Source organism: Leuciscus leuciscus (assembly GCF_965113295.1).
Source record: "Leuciscus leuciscus genome assembly, chromosome: 10".
Taxonomy (NCBI): Eukaryota; Metazoa; Chordata; class Actinopteri; order Cypriniformes; family Leuciscidae; genus Leuciscus; species Leuciscus leuciscus.
The window spans coordinates 29,400,005-29,423,050 of NC_138734.1; the positions used below are offsets into that span (position 1 = coordinate 29,400,005).

At 36.6% G+C, this 23,046-nt stretch overlaps 1 protein-coding gene across 3 annotated transcripts in view; it reads left to right on the plus strand.

The window, feature by feature from the left end:
- sema3e (sema domain, immunoglobulin domain (Ig), short basic domain, secreted, (semaphorin) 3E) overlaps positions 1-23,046 on the plus strand; it is a 46,682-nt gene that overhangs the window by 790 nt on the left and 22,846 nt on the right. For all 3 annotated transcript variants that reach the window (XM_082181802.1, XM_082181804.1, XM_082181803.1), the window contains exons 2-4: positions 14,636-14,796; positions 16,219-16,278; positions 16,436-16,555. In XM_082181802.1, coding sequence (XP_082037928.1) covers positions 14,636-14,796; positions 16,219-16,278; positions 16,436-16,555 — 341 coding nt within the window. The remainder of the gene's footprint in view (positions 1-14,635; positions 14,797-16,218; positions 16,279-16,435; positions 16,556-23,046) is intronic.

Sequence of the window (23,046 nt, forward strand, 5' to 3'; positions counted from 1 at the left end):
TAAAAAAAATTATATATTATAAATAAATGGCATACAATTTATTATAAATTATGTATGTTTAAATATTATACTTATTATTTTAGTTATTACACCACACTTATGAACTGTAATTCAGAACTATTTTACATGTTGGATAATTGGTCATGGATTTATATGATTTCCTACAATCTCATTTGTACAGTTTCTTTCGTACAATCTTCTTTCCCCACTGATGGATAGGTTTAGGGGTGAACCTTCATGCTTAGTTTTTCTTCTGAAAATCTGGATTAAAATCGTGCAAATTCATACAAATTTGCCACCAATTTGCCAAAACGTAATATATAATAACTTAAAATAATAAATTGTTTTCTCATGAGAACAGTTTTTTATTATTTTCTCTTTTTTTCTTTTATTAAGTCTAATTCACAGTGGATTATGGACATGTAGATTATTTGGATAAAGTCACATGCACTGCCTTTAATACATCTGGAGTCTCTTTTATTTGTTTTTCCTCACCGTTATGGTGGTTGAGCTTCTACAATGTGGTTTTCTGTCACCTTAAGCGGTTCAGTGAAGGAATGTCAACTGTTCTTTTTACTATGCTGGTCTCGAATTGGCATGTTTACAATGAAATCCAGAGATAAATAGGGGCATCCTTTTGTAGATGAACATCCTAGCCCGAAGCAAATTGTCCATGCCTCTCTCAGTCTTGCTCTTTGAGCAAAATGCTGTGGAAACTGTGTCATATAAAAATCCACACCCCAGCGCTGGTCATGGTTGAGAGTCCATGTGGAATTTCAGTTCACAGTAAATCAAACCAATTCGTCTAAACTAACTGTAAACAACACTTTTCCTTTGACACCTTTTCCTTTGAGAAAGTCATTGACAGTTTTTAGACTGAGGTGCATCTGAGTGACTTTTCTTATCAGATTTGTCATAATGTTATTTTGACTGTCATATTCAGTGAGTTGTGTGCGTAGCTTCTGGAAAACTCAAGCAAATTGTGATTGACGTGTGGCGAAGAAACCGGCAGGCTCCAGAGGAAATGTCCCCAGGCAAAGATAAAATTTGGAATTTCTTTCCCAATCCTCTCATAGCCTCTCATTCTCCCTGTGCCTTGTTTTCTTTTCTTCTTCTTCTTTGGTTTGATTTAAAATGTTGATTTGATAGAAAAAAAATAGAGAAACTGTTTACATTATAGAGCTATTTCTACCTGATCTGACCTGAAATCACTTTCATTATAGTCAGGTTGATATAGTTTATATAAATATAATTAAAGGGATAGTTCACCCCAAAATTCCGTCATCATTTACTCAATCTTAAGTTGTTCTAAACCTTTATGGATTTCTTTCTTCTGCTGGACACAAAAGAGATATTGTGAAGAATGTCGGTGACTAAACAGTTGATGGGCCCCATTGACTTTCATAGTAGGGGGAAAAAAATACTATGGAAGTCAATGGGGACAATCAGCTGTTTGGTTACTGACATTCTTCAAAATATCTTTTGATCAGCAGAAGAAAGAAATTCATAAAGATTTGGAACAACTTGAGGATGACTAAATGATGATCATTTTTGCGTGAACTATATTTTAAGATAGTTCATTCTTGTGTTTTCTGTCATTCTCTTGGTGTGTTCTGCGTGTCTAGACTGATAAAGTTTTCTCTACTCAGCTGAAGAAGCTTTTTTTTTCTTCTATCCTATCATTATGGAATGAAAAACATGTATCAACTTTAAAATTTGAATAACACGAAGACCTCAGAGGTATTCAAGGCATTTTTTTAGACCTTGGAGGCATTCACAGGAGGTTGATTTCTGGTTAAACCCATTGGGTTTCTCTTACAAAATTTTTAAGATCTGGAATCAAAACCAGGAGTTGATTTAATTTAATCCTGGCCTAATCTGTCAGCATGCTATGTGCTAAGTGAGATCTTTTTTTGCCTATACCAGAAACAGTTCTTGTCCAACTAATCTGTCAGTTATGTGCTAAGTGAGATCTTTTTTTGCCTATACCAGAAACAGTTCTTGTCCAACTAATCTGTCAGTTATGTGCTAAGTGAGATCTTTTTTCCCTACCAGAAACGGTGCTTGTCCAATTTATTAGATCCTTAATTTAATAATTTAATAAAGTTGAATCTGAGCCACAGTTTTTTAGTCCACAGAGCCCAAATAGGTAATAGATGTTGGTAAATAAAAAGAAGAGTAACAAAGTACAGCAAACTATTTGCGCTACAAACATGTGTACTTATAATCATGACAAAACATTCAAACAATAAGAAATACCAGTTTTGCAATATCAAGCTAAATAAGCTCTTTTCTGTCACTTTAACCTCTAATGTCAATGGTTGCTAATACCACAAAGTTACGTGGTATTGTTATTGTTACGATGGTAAATTTTTCAAAGGTAGTGCTTGTGGACTTGTGAATTTTCCTAGTCAGGCATTGCTTGTAGCAACCAGTGTTTGTGTGCTTGGGTAAACATATTTGACATGCTTATCAATTTCTATAGAGCTTGAGTTTGTCTCCTCTGTGGATTTTCTGAATGCTCCTTTGTTTCCAACTTGACTAGAACATGTGGTTCTGGATATTACATTTGAGTTTGATGCACTGAAAAGCTGCAAAGTGCTCATTTAAATACATTTTCAGTTGTGTAGGCAGGGAAGTTTCAGTGGGATTTTCTTCAAGCTTCTAAATGTATTTTGGTAAGCATATTAACCCTCGTTTAGGGCTTTACACTAATAAAATAACACAATTTGAAGACTGAATTTATTATATTCCTGTGATTTTCAGAGTTGTGTGAAGCTAACCAAGTGGAAAATACAGTCCAAATGGGAATTACAAATTCAAATTTGTTTAAACTGCTGCTCTGCTTGCTATCATTTGGCTATAGGCTTTGCTTAAAGAAATGAAAAATAACAACAGAAAATGCTAATTACGTGTAAAGGAAGCTTATTTTTAAATAAACTTACATTCATCGCCTTGAAATGTTTTGGCTTCATTGTCTAACAGCTGAATCATCAACACGTTCAACTGGTTTGTAGGTGTTTGGGTGGAATCGTGTAGGTGGGTGCACATATTTGATATTTATTTTTAAATGTCTTTTATGGTGTAATGAGGGTAAAAACAACTAAAGTGAGAGTTAAGGGACTGCTGTTGAAATTGGTGTAATTAGTAGGAGCTGCAACTTGGCACTGTTGTTTGTTTATGAGGGAAAAATTTCAGACATGAAAATTGCCAACCGCATTTCTTAAGCAACATCCCAACTGTGCATTCTGAGCCTGACAGGCATCTTGATAATATGCAGGTATTTTTGAGAGTATCGAATAGCGAGGCTGAATTATTTAGTGGTGTTACTGTACATCCTTCACTACCGCAGGGTCCAAGGGGCAACATGCTGAGCACATGATCTGCAAGAGTTGTATATTTATTCGAGAGTGAATTCAGTTTCAATCTACTCTAAACATTATTTCAAAACACTTCCAACTGGTTTTGGAGTGTCCGACCCCAGTTTGGGGTGATGTCACGCTGTTAAGACAGAGTTTGAGTTTCGTGCATTAACTTGTATAAATAAACCTTGCTGGTTTCGGAATGGTATTACTGAACAGTTACCCCTTGCAAAATTTCAACAAGGAGCCCCCCCCAAAAGCTCTCCAGAGCTTTTAGCCTTGTCCCAGCTACTTATAAAGAGTGTCAGTTTCTTATCCTGAATCTATAGCCATTCAAACATACAAATCCCCGTGGACCTCCAGTTAGTCCCAGCTATCATCACGTAAATGGATGCTCGTGAACGTTTTATGAGGTTTGTTGAAACAATCCAAACATATAACATGGTTACCCCCTACATCAATATGAATGTGAGAAAAGAGACATATTTTGAGCTCTCTGACACTTCAGTACAGTCAAATAGGTAGCATACTTTAGTTTCGCCTTGTTATATGGTCTATAATAACAAGCTATAGTAGCTTTTCCCTCGTCAGTCAGTCATCAAATGACTAATCACAGTTTGAGCACTATAAATCGGTTTTTCATCACCCTTCACTGGAGAACATTATCTTTAAGTTTTGAATTCAGCCTTGGGATTTGTTTTACAGAGCTTTTGGCTCTTAGTGAGGAAGACCAAGGTCTGTGTTTAATTTTTATATTCTTTTTTAAATTGACAGTATAACAGCCCATTAGCCAGCTCATGTTGCATTTAGGCTTGGATCATAATCACTAACGTGCTGCTCGAGTCTCTGCTGTAATTTTAAACCTGCCTCAGTGCAACAAGTCTCATCTATGTTTCAGATGACTTTAAAAGAGTTTACCAAGGGTTATTTTCTTTTTGGTGAATAGAGGCATTTCAGTCCCCCACAGACTTTTTTTTACTTTTAGATTAAAATATAATTTTCAAATTTAATATTTTACCATTACACATTATTTCATGTGAATGTTTTCATTCTGACCATGACATTACAGTCATGGCCAGTTTTGGTAGTGGTATAAATTGTGTTTCTCGCAAAGTTTGCTGATTCAGTATTTGTAGATTATATTTCTACATGTTTCTATGGTATACTAGAAAACAAGCATTTCATTAGTTTTAAAGGCTTTTATTGGCATTCACATTCATTATGCAAAGAGTCAATATTTACGGTCTTGACCCTTCTTCTTCATAACCTCTGCAACTCGCTCTGGCATGCTGGATATCAACTTCTGGGCCAAATCCTGACTGATGGTGATCCATTCTTGCTCTATTCATCAATTGATCACAATTTGTGGACTTCTGCTTGTCCATTTGTGGATTTGAGGATTGACCACAGGTTCTTAATGAGATTAACATACAGGGAGTTTCCTGGCCATGGATCCAAAATTTTAATGCAATGATCTCTGAGCCACTTCATTATCACTTTTGCCTTGTGACATGGTGCTCAATCATACTATAAAATACACGGATCATTACCAAATTGCTCCTGGACCATGAGCAGAAGTTGCTCTTGCAGGACGTTTTGATACCATTCTTTATTCGTGGCAGTGTTTTTGGGCAAAACTGTGAGAGAGCCAACTCCCTTGGATGAACAGCAACCCCACACATGGATGACTGTGGGGGACAGCAACCCCACTGTTGGCATGACACAGAACTCATGGTAGTGTTAACCTTTTCTCCAGACAATCGATTTTCGAGATGTCCCAAACAGTTGAAAGGGGGCTTCATCAGATAAAATGACTTTGCAGCAGTCAAAAAAGTCTTTGCCTCACTGTGTGTGCAGATTCACTCACACGCACTCGCTACCAATATTGAGCAATCTTTGCACTGATGATGACATGATTCCATAGCAGAAAGCATTAGAATGAAAGCGTAAATTCAGTACTGCTAAAAAAGATGCTATCTGAAACTATGCAAAATTCTATGCAATGTGAAACATTTAACTCCAGCTGTAATGACCTTTGTCATTCTAAAGACAAGTTTAGCTTTGAGTCCACAGCACATGAAAGGAGAAGGAATTATACAAGCAAACCTCCTGTTGTTTCATCACCCAGTCCATGTCTCCAGATAGTGCTGCATGTGATTAGCCAGCCCGCGGGTCATTGCGTAATTAATGATGTTCTTGGGAGAGTTTGTTCCTACTTTGGTCTGTTCCTGCCTCTTCCTACCTCTCACTGTGTCTTTCTCAGTATTTCCCCTGACAGTCCCGAAAGGTCTGTTTACACAATAAACCCATAATTTCCTTTGAAATAAGGCATCTGAAAGGTCGTCATGGAGACGGGACAGCAAGACGGGAAGGAAGAAATCCTGTTTTTTAATAAACTTCACAGTCAGTATAATCAGCGCCGGACAGCAGACCCACAATCGGCCCCCTAAAACAAGGGTTTCCTTGACTTACAGTGGCTTCATTGAATGCACATTGTTCTCTGGTCAATAAAAGATCTCCAAGGTCAGGTAATTCACAATGTATCCATCAATCAGCTTGTTTCCCTACATCAAACAACCCGAACAACCACTTCCAATAAAACAATAGCCTGACATTTCATAAAAGATCCAAGCATTGAAGGATAGCGGTCTATGTGATGTCCTATTTGATTTACTTGTACTCCAGTGAAGGCAGTTTATGGTTTTCTTTTAGATGTTCTCTGTCCTCTACCTTCAGCTAATGATCTTTGCATTGATTCATTTGCTTTGTGTCCATGTGGCATTCATTTTAGAGGTGACATCATGCACGGACAGTTTACACAACACAATAGATTTGTAAAGATTTGTGTAATTTTCTTTCATCTTGGAGAGATTTCAAACTAACCATTGGGTCGATATGGTTTAATACTTCTGAACTTTGGTAGAAATGGTTTGAATTTTTTTTTTTTATACCCAGTATTTCTCTACAGACTTGTCTCTTGAGGTATTTGTGGCAGTTCTTGTGGGAGGATGTTTGAGCAGAGCTAATCGTCTTATACTTGTAAGTGAATAATGATGTGACATTACTCTAGAGATGTAGTTATTCACGTTTAATCTTCTCTGACTGACAGTCCAGGAATTATGATGCATAAATGTCAAGGTTTATTGTTAGTTAAATAAGTGAGTAGTGAATTGTTCTTACACCGTATTTCTCTTTCATACTGTTCAAGGCTCCGTCAAGGTAAAATATGAGAAAAATGTTTTATGAACTCAAATCTTTGGCATTTTTCCATCCCATTGGCTTTGGGTGTTGAAAGGCTGTTTTTTCCATGAAGTGAGTGTGCGATAGGCCTTACTGTATCCAACACTTGTGTTGTGTGTTTTGAGACTTTCTCAATTCTTAAACGTGAGCAGTTATTCCAGGTGGGAGGAAATTATAGGGAATAAAACCATGGAAATCCCCTCAGTTTGTTTTCAAAGGATACCACTTAAAATGTGTTTTTATTTCTGTACATGCCAAGACATTGAACTGAAATAATATCTTTATTCAGCATTCAGACGTTTGAGGTTGAAAAGTGAAAAAGCTCATAAATATAATATGATGAGTTGGGAGTTTCCTGTAAAATGCTGAGAGGGGTTTGTTATAATCACATATAAGAACCAAGGCTGATTCACCTAGTAGATTTTCTAAATTATTATTATTTGTAAGGTTTTTTGTTTATGTTTAGTTTTTTTAATGTGTGTTCAAAATGTCCTAAAATTAAAACTTTAAAGGTAAAAGGTAATAATAATACAAGCATGATAATATTAAGCATGCCATGTTTTTTGGGGGGGCAAACATGAATGCAGTATGAGGAATTAATTTAAACTAACAGAATGCTATTGAAATCAATCAGTCACCACGAAATAACACATGATGAGCAATATATATAGCAATGGTTCCATGACTCTCTTCTTGAACCCCATGCAATCCACAGCATGTTCCATCAACAGGACCTGACCTCTGTCTCTCTAGCTCCACCTCCTGAATGATTGACACTTTTTGTGTTTGTATATTTGGTAATTTGCTATGTATCTACACATTATATGTCCTAGCAGATAGCTACTGTGCAATCGGCAGTAGCATGTTGTTTCAGTCAGTGCTGATGTTTGAAATCAAAATACCTGTCTGTCTCTGTTAACTTGATTGACAGGGCAGAAAGACCTTGCCCCCCCCCCCCCCCCCCCACACACACACACACACACACCCCACCACACACACACTTTTTCTTCTTTTTTTTCTTTTTTCAATGTCTGATGGGTTACTTTTTTTCCTTTTCATACAGATGATGTTTGATATCACACTCAATCCCCCAAAAAATCAGATTATAGCATCACTGAAAGCTTCTGCACAAGGGTATGTCAGTTTGGCTGCTCGCTCATGTTTCGCCCCAAGCATCACTGAGATTGTTTATGGAAATAGTCTTTATCTAAGTTCTCCCCATCTCATATCTTCACCCTTAACTGAGTGTTGCATCTAAATGTGGAGTCTCTTTCAAATGAATGTACCACTGTTGCTTTAAATGCTTTGGTAAATGCTTTAATCTCGACCTACTTGCTATAAAACACAGACAAAACACTTCTTTGCAATGTGCCGTATCTCTAAAGAGCCATTGTTTCATGCAAAGACTATGGAATTATCTTGGATTTTAACTGATAAAAAGTCTAGATGTAATGCTATATTTGTGAACAAATAAACACATTTTGTAAGAAGACGTATGTAAAATAAATCTAAATTTGTACTTGCAGTTTTTGGTCAATATGTTGTGGTATTGGAATGAAAAGTTATCTATAAAGTTATATATAATTGTGTGTGTGTGCGCATATATATGCTTGCTAAACTCCTATTTCCTCGTGCTGTTATGTTTTCAGTCTCCTGTAGAGTTTGTTGAGGGAGGGGCAGGTTGATGTTAGACAGCTTCACTTCCTCTGTACTGGTTCATTGATGTATGACAGCTGCAATTTAGAATAGGTTGAAAGTACAAATAACATGAGTCAGAGCAAATCATACATACATAATACACAAAGCAGTCAGAACCCGCTTAATGTTATTTGAGGCCCCAGTTTGCACCACCTCTACAAGGCCACACCGAAATGTGGCCCCAGATCAGGGACATCTCCCTGCCAGCCCGCCCACAAGAAGCAAACCCCTCTAGGCTTCATATCTAAACTGAAAACCTTCACCATTCCAGATCAGAAGAGACAAATGTTTACCATACTGTCGAGTTTTTTCAGGGAGAAATGTTTCAAGGGTGGTGTATTGGATTATGTTCTGGCTGCAAACGTTTAGATTTGTATGCCTTTCTCTCAATATGGTCTTGTATAATATGGATTATATACATATACATTATCATTATTTTGTATTTATATTCTTTTATTTTATTTTAAGTGAGCTAGGGAATTTATACAGTTCAACATTTATGGATTTATTGTAATCAAGGGAAGTGTTTAGATTTCTCATTGATTTGGTTGATTTTTTTAATTGATTTTTTTTTTATTTGTAAGCTATAAATATTGAATGCACTAATTCCATTATACACAGCTGTACTTGAGAAGAATATGTAGCCTAACCCAGACATGCAGTCTGTCTGGAAGAAGGTGAAGATCATATTCCCAAATACAGGATAACCCTTACGACAATTACTAGGGTTAACAGGTTAACACAGTCAATATGCTGTGTTAGAGGACAGAGTCTCTCTTAAACAAAGTCTCTCAGTCTTCTCTGCTCAGAATCAGATCGTTTATAGTAATTAGTTTTGGCTTACTGCCTCTTCTAAAGTTTTGTTGATTGAAATAAAATGGACTACTGTTCATACAAACAAGCTTGCTTTATACTACAGTGAGAAAAATATGATTTATGAAAAGTTCATCCATCTGGAGGTCTACATAATGACCTTTCCTGTTAGACAAAAGATGGAGAACTCACAGTGACAGATGAAAGAAGGAAGCTCTTTTTGTTTCCAGAATGAAAGCACTTCCCTATCTCTGATAGCCGATAGTCCCTCAGCAAAGGGAGTAGACGTCCACATCCGCAATCAGCCTATCAGCTCTCTTTAAATCTGGAATCTTCAGCCCTCCAAAGTCCTCTTTAGGGAGAACCGTCACTTCCTTAGACCTGCTCACCCCGGCTGAGGTTCAGATGCCTGAGGCAGAGGAAACAGATCTTTAGTTTAGCTTACGGGGAAATGCAGCCTGTTCAGCACATGGGGATATGGATTAGAGAGGGTTTGGGTCATTTCCCTTTCAATAACCGCTTTTTCAATTTTATTAGCTGACAGGTCTGAGAATGGGATTGACAATGTTTCCTGAAAGCAAATGGAGTCACTTCCTGTCTTAAAAGCATAGGGGCACCTATTAGAATTTACTTTTACTTACAATCTGAATTAATAAACATGTTGCCCGTCGATAACATAAACAAACATTATTGTTTAACAATTAGTTATTTTACTTAAATGTGATTGGCCGATCAAGACAGATCCCTCGAACAGCCAATCAAAATCTTTTCGAGACCTCAGGCATTTAAACCGGTAGATGACATAACTACAGCACGCTTTTATTATAAACAGAATGTTATTGTGGATTGGTGTGGACACTATATAGTTAATGTTATAGATATAGTTATAGTTATCGTTATTGGTGTGAACGGCCCTTTATTTGGTCTTTTTTGCTCCATCAACAAAAATGGTTCCAAACAAAGTCAAAGCTTGATCAACCATCGTGTGTCCTGAATGAACAGTTTTTGAATTAATTGGGTGCATGAATAATTCAATGACTCACTTAAAAGGACAGTCACTTGTTTTGTTCCTGAAGTAATCTGTGTTTTGAACTAATTGTTTGAGTGACGGTTTCGTACTCACTCATAAATACAAAATCAATTTTCATCATCTACTGCCAAAACTCCAATCTTAGAAGAAAATGTTCTGTGTAGAACCTTGATTTTTATATACGTTCATCAGCTGGAAAAAAATAGTTCTGAAAGTGAATTCCAATGATATCGTTCTTCTGTTATCATAATAGCTGTGGTGTGGTCATCACTATTCTCGTATAATTAGAATAATCATTAAAACTATATGGTTATTGTCCTTGGTGTGAATTGCACATAATAGGCAATATTGTGTCGAAAATGCTAAGTTACTCCGTATCATAACCACATTTGCTCATATTGAATATATTAGGAGTACATTACTCATGTTTTTAATTTATAATACCAGTTGAATGGTTCTCTTTTCACCTGATTTTTTCCCCTACCCCTCCACTAAAGAGTCTAATAGTACGACCCTTGCCCGGTCAAGGGTACTGAGTTAATGGTGAGGGGTTAAAATTCTCTTTGCCTCTGGGGGCATTCATTATTATTTTGGCCCGTGTTGGGACATTTGCTGTTTGTTCAAGATACAAGGTCTCTTTATAAACATTATGATGCCTTATGGCTTTTCATTGTGGTTCCCACTAATAAGTGCAATATATTAAATAAATATTTAAAAGAATGGACAAACCCTCCCTGTGAAACATCACTTAGAGAGCCCAGTAAAATCATGAGCTAAGTCTGGTTTTATTTCTTTCTTTTATCTTTCTCGTTTATCTTCATGAAGAAGAGGCCAAACGCATAGATTTAGAATGAGAAAGAAGCTCATAATCAAATCGAATGAAAGAGGCCTAATGGAATTTATTTCATACAATGAACATAAATAAAACAAAACGACAGGTCACTTAAACATCAATAGGGCAGTGACCTTGAATTAATAAGAGTATATACAGTATATATATATATATACTAATGCTTCACTCTGCTGTTTTGCAGATGCAATTCCCTAAAGTTCCCTAACTGGAAATTATTCCTGACTTTTAGACCCCACTGTATCTGCAAAACCACAGGGTGAAGTATTAGATTGACTTCCAAATGAACTTGAAAACTGTGGGTGTGAGTGTTGCTTGTTTTAATGTTTTTTTATATATATCCCAAGGCATTTCTATTAACTGAAAGACTCATAAACCTAATTAAAGACACACTGAACGTCTTTCAGAAGAGCTGTTCTCAGACACTAAAATTTGATCAAAGTCTGCCACTTTAAATGTCTGTTTTTGACCTTGTCTGTCTCTTTCCACTTTCTTCATGTCTGTTTATCTCTCACTATCATTTCAGTAATCCAGTTTTATCCATTATCTGTCTGTCTGGTTCCTTTATCTTCTTTTCATACATACTTTTGTCCTTCAACTAAGTGGCTCTTTTAAAGAATTAGTATATGCAAAATTGAGAATGGATTCCCCTTCTTCTTTCTTCTGTGGAACACAAAAGGAGACATTTTGGTCTCTGTTTTCCTGAAGTTTTTAAGCTTCTAAAATGACACAAAAAGCAGTGCATGCATATGTCTCAAACTGTACACTCTTCTGAAGTGATATTATAGCTTTGTGTGATGAAAACAGTAAAATTTAAATCATCATTCAGTGGTGATCTTCCCTTCCAGTGAGCTACAGTATTAACTACTTCAATTTCAGTATGTTTCATAATGGCTTCATGATTCTTTTATTGTGCTTTTTGGAGATGACAGCCTTAGTCATTGAACGCTTTCATTATATTAAAAAGAGTGGGCAAGATATTCCAGAAAAATACACATTTAATGAAAGCAAGAATGTTTTAGGGGTTTGGAAATTACATTTTAAAACGAGTAAACAATGGTAGAATGAATCATTTTCTGCTGAATTGTTCCTTTTAATATATTTATCTTTAAAAAAAACAAAAAAGATTTACTTATTTATTTATTGTCAATGTGTCATTGAACTCAACCAGCATCCAATGGTATATGTGTGTGTACCCACTTATCGATGGATCTGCCTGCATCTGCATGTGTGTTGGGAGGCTGCCATTTTGCAGTTTAAAGCAACCAGAGAGCATTTAAAATGAAAAACACATTTTGTCATTGGGTGTGTATGACTGGAGGGCCAACTCACACACGCTGAATAAATCAGAAGGTCAAGACCATTACGAGGGCAACTCCCTATGGAGCAACCCAACACACACGCAAACGCACTCAGAAAATCTGTCATAAGTCATTGACACTGCATACTTTGATTAATCATATAATCCAATTTCTCTCATATCACGATTCACTGAAGCAGTGCATCTTTGTCTAATTTTGGTCATATATGTGGTCTGTTTAATCCTGTTCCAGCTGCCTGACTTCACTCTGTGGTGAAAAGAAATGCATCATAGCCGAGAGATAGGAGTCATGCGCTGCAGTTCAAATTTAAGGGGCAGAAGTATTTAAGTATTTACAATTAAAGCTGCACGATTCTGGATAAATTGAGAATTGACTTTTTTTTTTAAATTTTATAGGGATCACGATTCTCCCATGATTCTAAATAGACAACTAAACAAAATAACATGTCATTTTATTAGAGGTTCTGACAAAATGTTAATTGCTGCAGTCTATTTAAAAAATAATTATAATAATTTGAATGTTTGAATGAATGATTCAATGACTCGCTCATAAAGACTTAACTTGTTTGATTACTGAATGAATCCGTTTTTTAAAGAATCTCTTGAATGAATGATTCAATGACAAATACATTTTTAACTGTCACTTGTCGCCACCTACTGGTGTAATTCTGTAATTAATACAGTCTTTATTTGAAGTGCCAAGTTACTTTCAAAAGGTGATTTACTCTATTTTGAACGCTACTGTAGACATCATTGTTTATATCCGAACTATAAACTTTTATCCCAGTACCTCTGTGATAATAATAATTATTGTAACACAGAAATATTGATACTGTGTGTTTGAAAAGACTGTTTGTGAGGCTGTTTCATACCTAAACATGACAACTGCTCTCTCTTGGTCTGAACCATAGACTGTAAAAAATCAGATCTGAATGTTCGCTCTGCTACTTGTTAAAAAGTTTATTAGTCCTAGAGATTGCGTGGGGGCTTAGATCGAGATTGCAATCTTTTAACGATTAATCGTGCAGCTCTAAAATAAATTAATACTTTTATTCAAGGAGGACAAATTGATCAAAAATTATGGTAGAGAGAAACGTTTATAATTTTACAAAAAAAATATTTTAAATAAGAACAGTTCCTTTGATTCATCCGAATCCTGAAAAAAAGCATTGTGGTTTTTACAAAATATTAAGCAGCACAACTGTTTTCAACGCTGATAATAATAAAACATGTTTCTTGAGCACCAAATCAGCATATGTGACCCTGGACCACAAAACCAGTCACATGGAGCAGTTTTATGAAATTGAGATTTATACATCACATGAAAGCTGAATTACTAAGCTTTCAATTGATGTATGGTTTGTTAGGATTGGACAATATTTGGCCGAGATACAACAGTTTGAAAATATGGAATCTGAGGGTGCAAAAAATAAATAAAATCTAAACATTGAGAAAATCGCCTTTAAAGTTGTCCATTTATGTTTGCAATTATGCTGCATTCACTCGCAAAAATAAATGTTTTATATATTTACAGTAGGAAATTTACAAAATATCTTCATGGAACATGATCTTTACTTAATAGCCTAATGATTTTTGGCTTAAAAGAAAAATCTATAATTTTGACCCATACAATGTATTGTTGGCTATTGCCACAAATATACCTGTGCTACTTGTGACTGGTTTTGTGATCCAGGGTCACATATTAGAAGGATTTCTGAAGGATCATGTGACTCTGAAGACTGGAGTAATGATGCTGAAAATTCAGCTTTGTCATAACAGTAATTGTCATAACAGGAATAAATTACTTATTTAAATGTATTAAAATAGAAAGCAGTTATTTGAAATTGTAATAGTATTTTACAATTTTGATGTTTTATTGTATTTTTAATCAAATAAATTCAACCTTGGTGAGCATAATGAGACTTCTTTCAAAAACATTAAAAAATCTTACCGACCCCAAACTTTTAACGGTAGTGTACATCCTCTTATAGATACTGAAAACCCTCAAATCATTCAGGCTGGTTTGTGAACTGGATCAACCAAATAATTAATTCACAAAATGGCCTGTGAGCTGGGGCAAGTGTCTAGATTATTAGTGAATAACAAATACCTTTTTCTCACACAAAACAATCTGCCTTTTAAAAGTCTTGGATTCTTGTGCACATGGTGCTTTTATTGTGCTTTTTTGTCCGTTTTGAGGAAATGATGGCAGAACTAAATCAGCTTCACCAATAAGTTCCCAAAGTATTAAATTGTTTGGTGCAATTGGATATGAATGGTGTGTCAAATCATGTGGACTTTCTAATTGTTTGTGTTTTTAGATTTATGGGAGTTGAACAGGACGTGGCTGTTCCAGGCCGGAGAGGGGCGTCTGCCGCACTACAGTATGTTACTGGATGAGACCCAGGAAAGGCTAATCGTCGGTGGAAAAGACATCCTGTACTCTCTAAATCTGGAGCGCATCACTGCCCCTCACAAAGAGGTACATGCATTTACAGTGTTCTTAGGATTTGGGCAACATGTCTGTCCAGCATTGTCATCTGTGTGTGTTGTGGTACAGTATATCAGCTCATTTGGCTCTTGAGTGTACGTTGTGCAAGTAAGTTTACGTCTGTTATAAATAAGTCTCAGCATAACTACACACATACTTATTAAATAAATAAATTCAGCACTCATGCAAATAGAACTCAGAGATGGATTGCAACCATCTGCTCCCCTTCAATTCATGGACATTCACAAATCCTTGTGCTCATTGTTGCACTGAAACTGTTAATTATAGTTGAATTTATTTGCACTTATTTTCGTGGATGCAGCATCACGTAAAAAGCAGACATTTTTGGTTTTCAATTTCATTGTAGAAATACAAACACGGGTGTATGTGTAAATTCATTCCAAACTAAAGTGTCTGATCACATATGAATGTCGCATTTTAGCCCCTAGTGGCTTTCGCATGGAACTTTCAAAATGGTTGTGAAGCAACTGTTACCCTTCATGGTAAAATGAATGAATATACTGTGTCCACACAAACCAAATGACCACTGATTTGCTTGCAAGAGAAGAATAGTAGGTTTTCTAGGGCTAACCAACATAAATAATTATGTAAGAATTAGGCTATAAAACAATCATTACGGGCATAGGCATTCATAAACGCACATTTTACAGAAATAATGTTTACAATTATTTAGTGCAAAAATGTTCATTTTTACTTCACGCTCATAGTTTTAATAAGAATACATCACGTCAGTCAGGCAGTCACATACAATCTAGTCACAGAAGTTATAATATTTCAACACTTCTGAACCACAAATCAGATCTGAAAATACGCAAATGATTTGTTAATCCACACAACTCCCATACTACTTTCAATTGCAATTGAATTACTTCCGTTTATGTCATTTGCTGAAATGTAAAGTCTGCTTTACTGAGATAAAGTAAATAGTATACAGCTGATCATGTGATCCCAGTATGGCAGCCATCATGAGGTTGGACCATATGCATATATTCATGTCTTCATGTCATGTAATTTTTTATTTATATATATATATATATATATATATATATATATATATATATATATATATAAAATATTTAGTGGACTTGGAAAAGTCTGTTTTATAATTATAATAAAGCCAGGATTATAATTAGCCGGTTGTAACGAGTAATAATTCAACTGTAGTGGACTTGGAATTTACGAAATTGACGCTTTATCCAAAACGACATTTATCAGTTCATGCATTCCCTGGGAATCAAACCCATGACCCTAAAGGAATAAAGAAAGTTTAAACTTGTATTTTTCATGCAACCACAGGTCAAAAATATATGTGACAGTATTGAGCCAAGTAGAGCAAGAGCATTTCTGTGCCAGAACATTACCAGAACCAATCTGCCTGTCTCTCTGTTTTAGATTCACTGGGCGAGCTCTGAGGAGCAGGTGGGGGATTGTTTAATGCAGGGCAGAGAGAAGGTAATCGTTCTGTTATACATCCTGTATATGTGATACAGTGGTATCCTGTAACATGACTACAATGTTTGATGAAATGTGTTAAAAAACATTCTTAAAGCTCCTTTTCTTTTCTTTTCTTCCCTTTATATTTATCTTTCTTTTTGTCCCTCTCTCTTAGCCGGAGTGTGCAAATTACATTAAGCTGGTGCAGCATTATAACAGTACCCACCTGTTAGCATGTGGAACTGGAGCCTTCAGCCCAGTGTGTGCCTATATCAGAGTGGGTCAGGGAACACAGGTAAATCTTATATACTATGGGAAAGAAAGAAATCTTGTTTTCAAGTAAAAATATCTAAACATCTTGAAAAGAATATCAATTAGCAATAAGATACTAAAGACGGCAGTCAATGTAACACATTCATTTAGTGTAATTAATTAAAACAAATTACAATAATTAATTTGAATCATCTTAAAAAAATATTGAAATGAAATTAATTGCAATGAATTAAATTAATTGCCACGTTGTGTAATTCATTTAGCATTTTTAATTAATTTACAGCCCTGAAATATTGGGATTTTTTTTACATTGACAAGTTTTTTTACCCCGGAGTTTCCTCCGGGTGCTCCGGTTTCCCCGGATCCAAATACATGTAGTATAGGTGAATTGGAGACGCTAAACTGTCCGTAGGTGTGAATGCATGTGTTGGTGACCTTGCCAAGAAAATTTTTGGAGAAGGCCCATAGAATCACCAAGAGTCAGAAATGACTGAAAATGGTTAATGAATGTTACTAAATCTTCATAGTTTAGATATTTTTATTAGAAAACATGAACAAAGTGACACAGTTGCCTCTTTTATCATTGAAAATTTTTTTGTTTTTCAAAGACAGAAGGTGAACAAACACAATGCCATGTTTTGAAACCATATGAGTCACAGTTGTTGACAACAAAGTTTCAGAGATGCCTCAGTGACCACAGCGTCTTTAAAGGATTTTATTGTATCGGAAGCAGACTGAGGTCGCTGAAAATGCTCCGGTGTCACTTTGTCCTTCTGTCCACTCTCTGACTTATATTCCAGAAAAAATGCTTTGAGGAGTTCCTGTTTGTCTTCTGAGGAATGTGTTGTAGTGACTCACAGATGAATTGTGTCCAGTGTTGTGCTGTTGTTTGTCACCAGAGACTGTACTGGAAACTACCCCTGTAGTCTGCGACCGTCACTCTCACTGTTTTCTACCCATGGTGGAGTCCTGCAGAGACTTCTGCGATAATTGAAACCAGTCAGAGTGGTAACAAGTTAAAGCATTTAACATCTCAAGACACTAAAACATTGGTCTTGTTTTGAGATCTGACATCTTTGATTGTAAAAAGATCCAGATGCTGTGCGTCACCGTGAATTTTAGGAGCACATTTCTGTTAGGAGGGCTGTTTGATAACACTGGTTTTCAGCTTGCTTGAAATTCACAGTTTGCAGTTGGAAGGAAAGAAATACTTAAACGCATATGGAATTGTATTATCATTTAAGGAATGTTAAAAATCTGGTGATTTAGAGAGGCAGAGAATAAAGAATGTGACATTCATTTTCACTGTTGTGTGTGTAACGGAGGTCGGCTAGTAAGAGCAGTGAGGTAAACCTCACTCCCCTGATCTAAAGAGGCGCACTAGCAACTGTCGTTAGAGACTGAGGTCATTAGCGTCCTTATTAGCGCCCCCCGCTTCCCAGGCTAGACGTCGGTTTGAGTCTTGCTCGGAACGGGGCAAATAGGACCGAAGGGGTTATATTGGTGTCATGACCTGGATGGGAGTGAGGTTTAGGGGGTTGAGTGTAACGGAGGCCAGCTAGTAAGAGTTGTGCAAGCAAACGTCACTCCCCTGATCTCAAGAGGCGCACTAGCGACTGACGGTAGAGACTGCGGTCTTTAGCGTCCTTGTTAGTGCACCCACCTCCCAGGCTGGAGATGCCAGTTCGAGTCCCCCTCGGAGCGGGGCGAGTAGGGACCGGAGGGGTTACATGCGGAAAAGTTCAAGGTTCATGAGGCTAAACTGTTAATACAACAATATCGTTATAATATTGTTCATTTGTACTTTGTTGTCTTTTTAACAACATTCAGCCCCAAACTAAATTACGTGAACTCTTGGATGTGCAGTTCAACCAGAGAGGTTCACGGCTACTTGCATGCCAACAAACTGGGAACTATTGTAAGCAGGCGGTATACAGCAGGTGGGAAACCAAAGGGTGTAGCAAATATTATTCCTCATTCGCAACGCAGAATGTCCACAAGAGGCGGTACCAAAGATGACGCATCCCAAGCAACCGAACCACCCTCTTTTTATTCTCCTAAAACAGGCACTAATAGGTTCACAGATTTGCATTACACTGGCCAGTCGCAACGGGGGTTAAGCCTCACCCTGCTACACTCATACAGTAAATAATATAAAAGTAATACTAAAATAACACTGATCCAAAGATCCTTAATTTAATAAAATATCTTATTCAACCTTTCAAACTTTAAGGCAATCAAAAATATTTTCATTAGCATCTTCATTTGTTTGCGGAGGTTTTAAATCTGTTGATGGCTGTTAAACTTTGTCATTGCGAAAAAACATTTAGTGCATCTAATCTGTATTTCTATTGGCTGTATGTAAAAATCAACGCTTATTTGTATAGGCTATACACTAAGTTTATTTGTGTATATACACTACACTTTTTACATCCTATTTTTGTATGCTAAACATTCACATGCTGACATTTTGCTCATGCAAGTGTTGTGGGTTTGAGTCTCGATCACATGCCCCCTTTTTCTCTCTCTTCCCAAAAATGTCCTGTCATTATCTCCATACCTCCACTATCTCTCTAATGAGGCAAAATCCCATCAATACTTATGTAAAAGTGACAGAAAGTACTTTAAATCAGCGCTTTGTTTCTGAAGCGACTTTAACACTCTTCAACAGCCTGGTCTCCAGAGAGACAGACAGTTTGTTTTAGTGTGGGTGATGGGAAGTTTTATCATTCTCACTCTGTTAAAATCTCCAACCAAACATCCAGACAAGCAAAAACAAACCTCTTCATCCTCCCAGGAGAGCCCCAGTCAAATTACGGAGCAGCTAATCACAGAGAAGTGAGGTTTATTTGAAGGAACAGGCTAAAGAAAAGAGCAAAACGAGACGTTTATTTGAAGGAAACTGAGAATCTGGATTCTTTCCTGTGCCACATTATGGCAGTCAGCCTTCAGACTCTCTTTCCATCTACTTCTCAATCTTTGGAGGGTTTCAGGACAGAGAATTCTGGGGCCTTGTGAAATCCATTTTTTCGCCAAATTCCATTTGATTTTTTAAACTTTTTTTAAATTTTTTAATTTTTTTTAAATTTTTTTTTACCATTTACATTTTTCTGGACTCTGGTTTTCTGGTTTTAAATAATTACATTTAGTAATCAAAAAAGCATGTCTAATTAATTTAAATCATGAAATGTACACAATTTAACATCAATTTATTTAAAGTTTAACACAAATTAAACTTTTAGGGCCATATGAAACGCATTTAATTTTTCAAATTTTGTTTTATTTTTCTTAAATTCCATTTTTTCTGGATTTTAATAATAAAAAAGCATGTCTAATTAATCAGATAAAAAAAAAACTTGTGGACTTTTTAAATGAAATTTTGTGTTTTATTTTTGCTGGATTTATGATTAATACAAATCTATTATAAAAACAGTGGTAATCAAATGAAGGCATAAAACAGTAAGTGTTATGTAATCTTTTAAGATGTAAACAAATTAAATTTAACAACTTTTTTATTTTATTTTATATTTTTGGCAGACAAAGTGCTAAACAACAGATGTTTACTGCTAAAATTAAAACATGGAAGATTGAGATTTATTCTTTAAAAAATAAAGTTGTAATTAATTGTATTATTATTATTACTTTGAAAAGTACATTCTACTGTACATTAGAAATAGGCCTATATTTCTGTCACAATTTCTTAATTAAACCAAACTTTTATTTTGACAGGTTGTCGTTACTCATGGAGACATTTGAGTTTCTGTGTGTGTATATGATATTTTTCTTAAGTAAAATGGTGAAATGCTTATGAAGTGACTCTCAGAGCAGCTCTGGAGATGTCAATTGTCCTCATATAAAAAGATGGCAGACGTCGAAAACACCATGAGCCACTGTGCTTGAGTATGTGCAGTAGATTAAACCTTGTGATTCGTTCACACAGAGATACTCAGACTTAAATATTTATACTCATATTTAAATAGTCTTTTTTGGTTTAATATTGACAGACTAGTCCATTTCGCGATTTGATTAGGTGCACAACCTTACTTTTGATTTATTCATCCATGACATTTTTAATGAGACATTTTAGTTCCATCCACGTTTTCCACATCACGTTAATCATAGGTCCCTAGAATTCCCGCTTTTTATCCCAACCAGGTTCAGAGATCAGACCTCATGGCTGGGAATAGTAGTTCTGGCTCCCTGACCCTCCGGCAGAGGTGAAGGAGAGAGCCATGGGCGTTGTGGGAGCCACAGGCTGGAGATCAGAGAGGGTTTAATTAGAGGAGACAGTCTTCAGCGGGGTGCCTGATAACTCCAGCATTGAGCTGCAGGTCGCCAGCACACGCCTCAGTCTGGAACATCTACACCCTAAACACTTAATGAGATGCATACGTGGCACATATGCATCTGCGCACATAAAAGATGGGCTTTGCATTCATATATACACACTACGACGAAGATGAATACAGATACCTGCACAATTATACACACACTCGGCCCTGGAGCGCTGGGATGACATGATGCAGATGTAGCTGATGACAGGAAAGACTGATAAAGCTACAGAGACACAGACCAGAAGCGTAGAGAGAGCGGGTGAGAGGAGCGTACACCCGTACATGCAGGCGAACGCCCCTGCACACATTCCTTCCCTAACATCAGGATTCTAAGCACCGTTTCGGCCATTTGCGCCCATACGCACATCACCTGACACATCACAGCTCACCTTTCCCTCTCACCATCTTCTCTTTCACCAAAACCTTGCGTTTTCTCATGGGCTTTACGCATACTTATACTGTATACTAATGCACCCACATCATACCTCAATAACACCTTGCCCGAATAAACAGATAAAACTGTTTCAAAACCTGTTGAGCGTCCTAATATAATATATTATAATATAATAAATGTTTTGCATGTTCATCACAGTTAAATGAAAAGTTATTATAGGTAAAATTTAGATTAGCATTTTTTCACACTTACTTCAATTAAACAGAGAAACGATTATGCGTATTTGGCGTGATGACCGGGGGGAGGGCTCAGAGCTCTGAATTTTTGCCCGAACCTAGAGTACTCCCCCCGTTGTTGTAAGAGTATTTAGGACTAGAAGTGAGGAGATGGGGTGGTGGTGGAGGGATGCTGTTAAACTGTCAACGAACAGAGGTACGTTTTCTGTATATATACACCTCTTGACTCGTTGATTGGGTTAATTGACAGTGTGTGCTCCACTCGTGTCTAATTAGGTTTGATTATCTTTATCTGCTCCACATGTGTTTAATTAGGTTTAATTATCTGAATGTGCTCCTCCCGAACTTTGTTGATAAAACATCATTCAATTTGATCCGTTCTTGGTTTCTCTGGGAATAGAACCCATGGCCTTCCCGTTGATGGTGCCATGCTGTTTAAGCTACAGGAAGGCTTTAAATAATTTAAAGGGGTCATCGGATGCCCATTTTCCACAAGTTGGTATGATTCTTTAGGGTCTTCATGTAAAGTTTGTAACATACTTTGGTTAAAATTCCTCAATGATTGTGTAAAACAACACCCCTTTTACCTCCTCAAAAACAGCTCTGTTTACAGCGACCCGTTTCAGTGCATGTCTCTTTAAATGATAATGAGCAACTGCTCACCCCACCCCTCTCTTCCATGGGGGGTGTCGACACAAGACACACAAAGTGCTGCCTTGGCAACCTGCCTTGGTGGACAGTATACAAATGGCAGAGGGCGGAAATATGGTAACACGGGACAGTCCGTCAGTGGTCGTGGGCGGAGCATGAGCAATATGACATCATATTGCTCAGAAAATCCAAATGGCTTGATTATTGAGAGTGTTTAGGCTTTTGAGGATTAAGAAAAAAGGAGTGAATGGATTTTTTCATTGTATGGAGGTTGTGTCCACACACTGCAAAGACATTTATATGCAAACACCATATAAAAGTGAATTTTGCATCCGATGACCCCTTTAAGTTCCTCTTTGACACATTTTAGTACATCTTTATATGTAATTTCAGAATAACTTGTATTGTGTTTTAAATATGGTTACGGTTTACTGCTGAATGTACCAACAAGCATTTGTGGTAAACTAAAATATACTTGAAACATGTATTTAAATATATTTGTAATTAAGGGAAATGTAGCTTGTAGTAATGGGGGGCGTATTTGTAGGGCCGTGGTTTGTATTACTGTGGGACACAGTCGGACTGTGTTCACACAGATTTCTGAAAACTATTAAAAATGCTGTATTATGCATGCCAGGCCAGTAGTTGGCGATATCACTTTGTAAAGAAAAACTAGGCGTCTATAGACTGAATACGTAATGCACGTTTTCCCAAATTCGCGTTTTTGTAGTTTACACAGACAATAACGGTATCGATTTCAAAAACGTGCACTTTCAGACCCTTTTCAGAACAAGTTTGCGTTTTGAGGCCCCCTGAAACGCTGTTGTCATACTGTAAATGAACGGCCAACACACATACGTTTTAGTTGAAAACGGTGTCGTGTAAACTCAATGTCTCG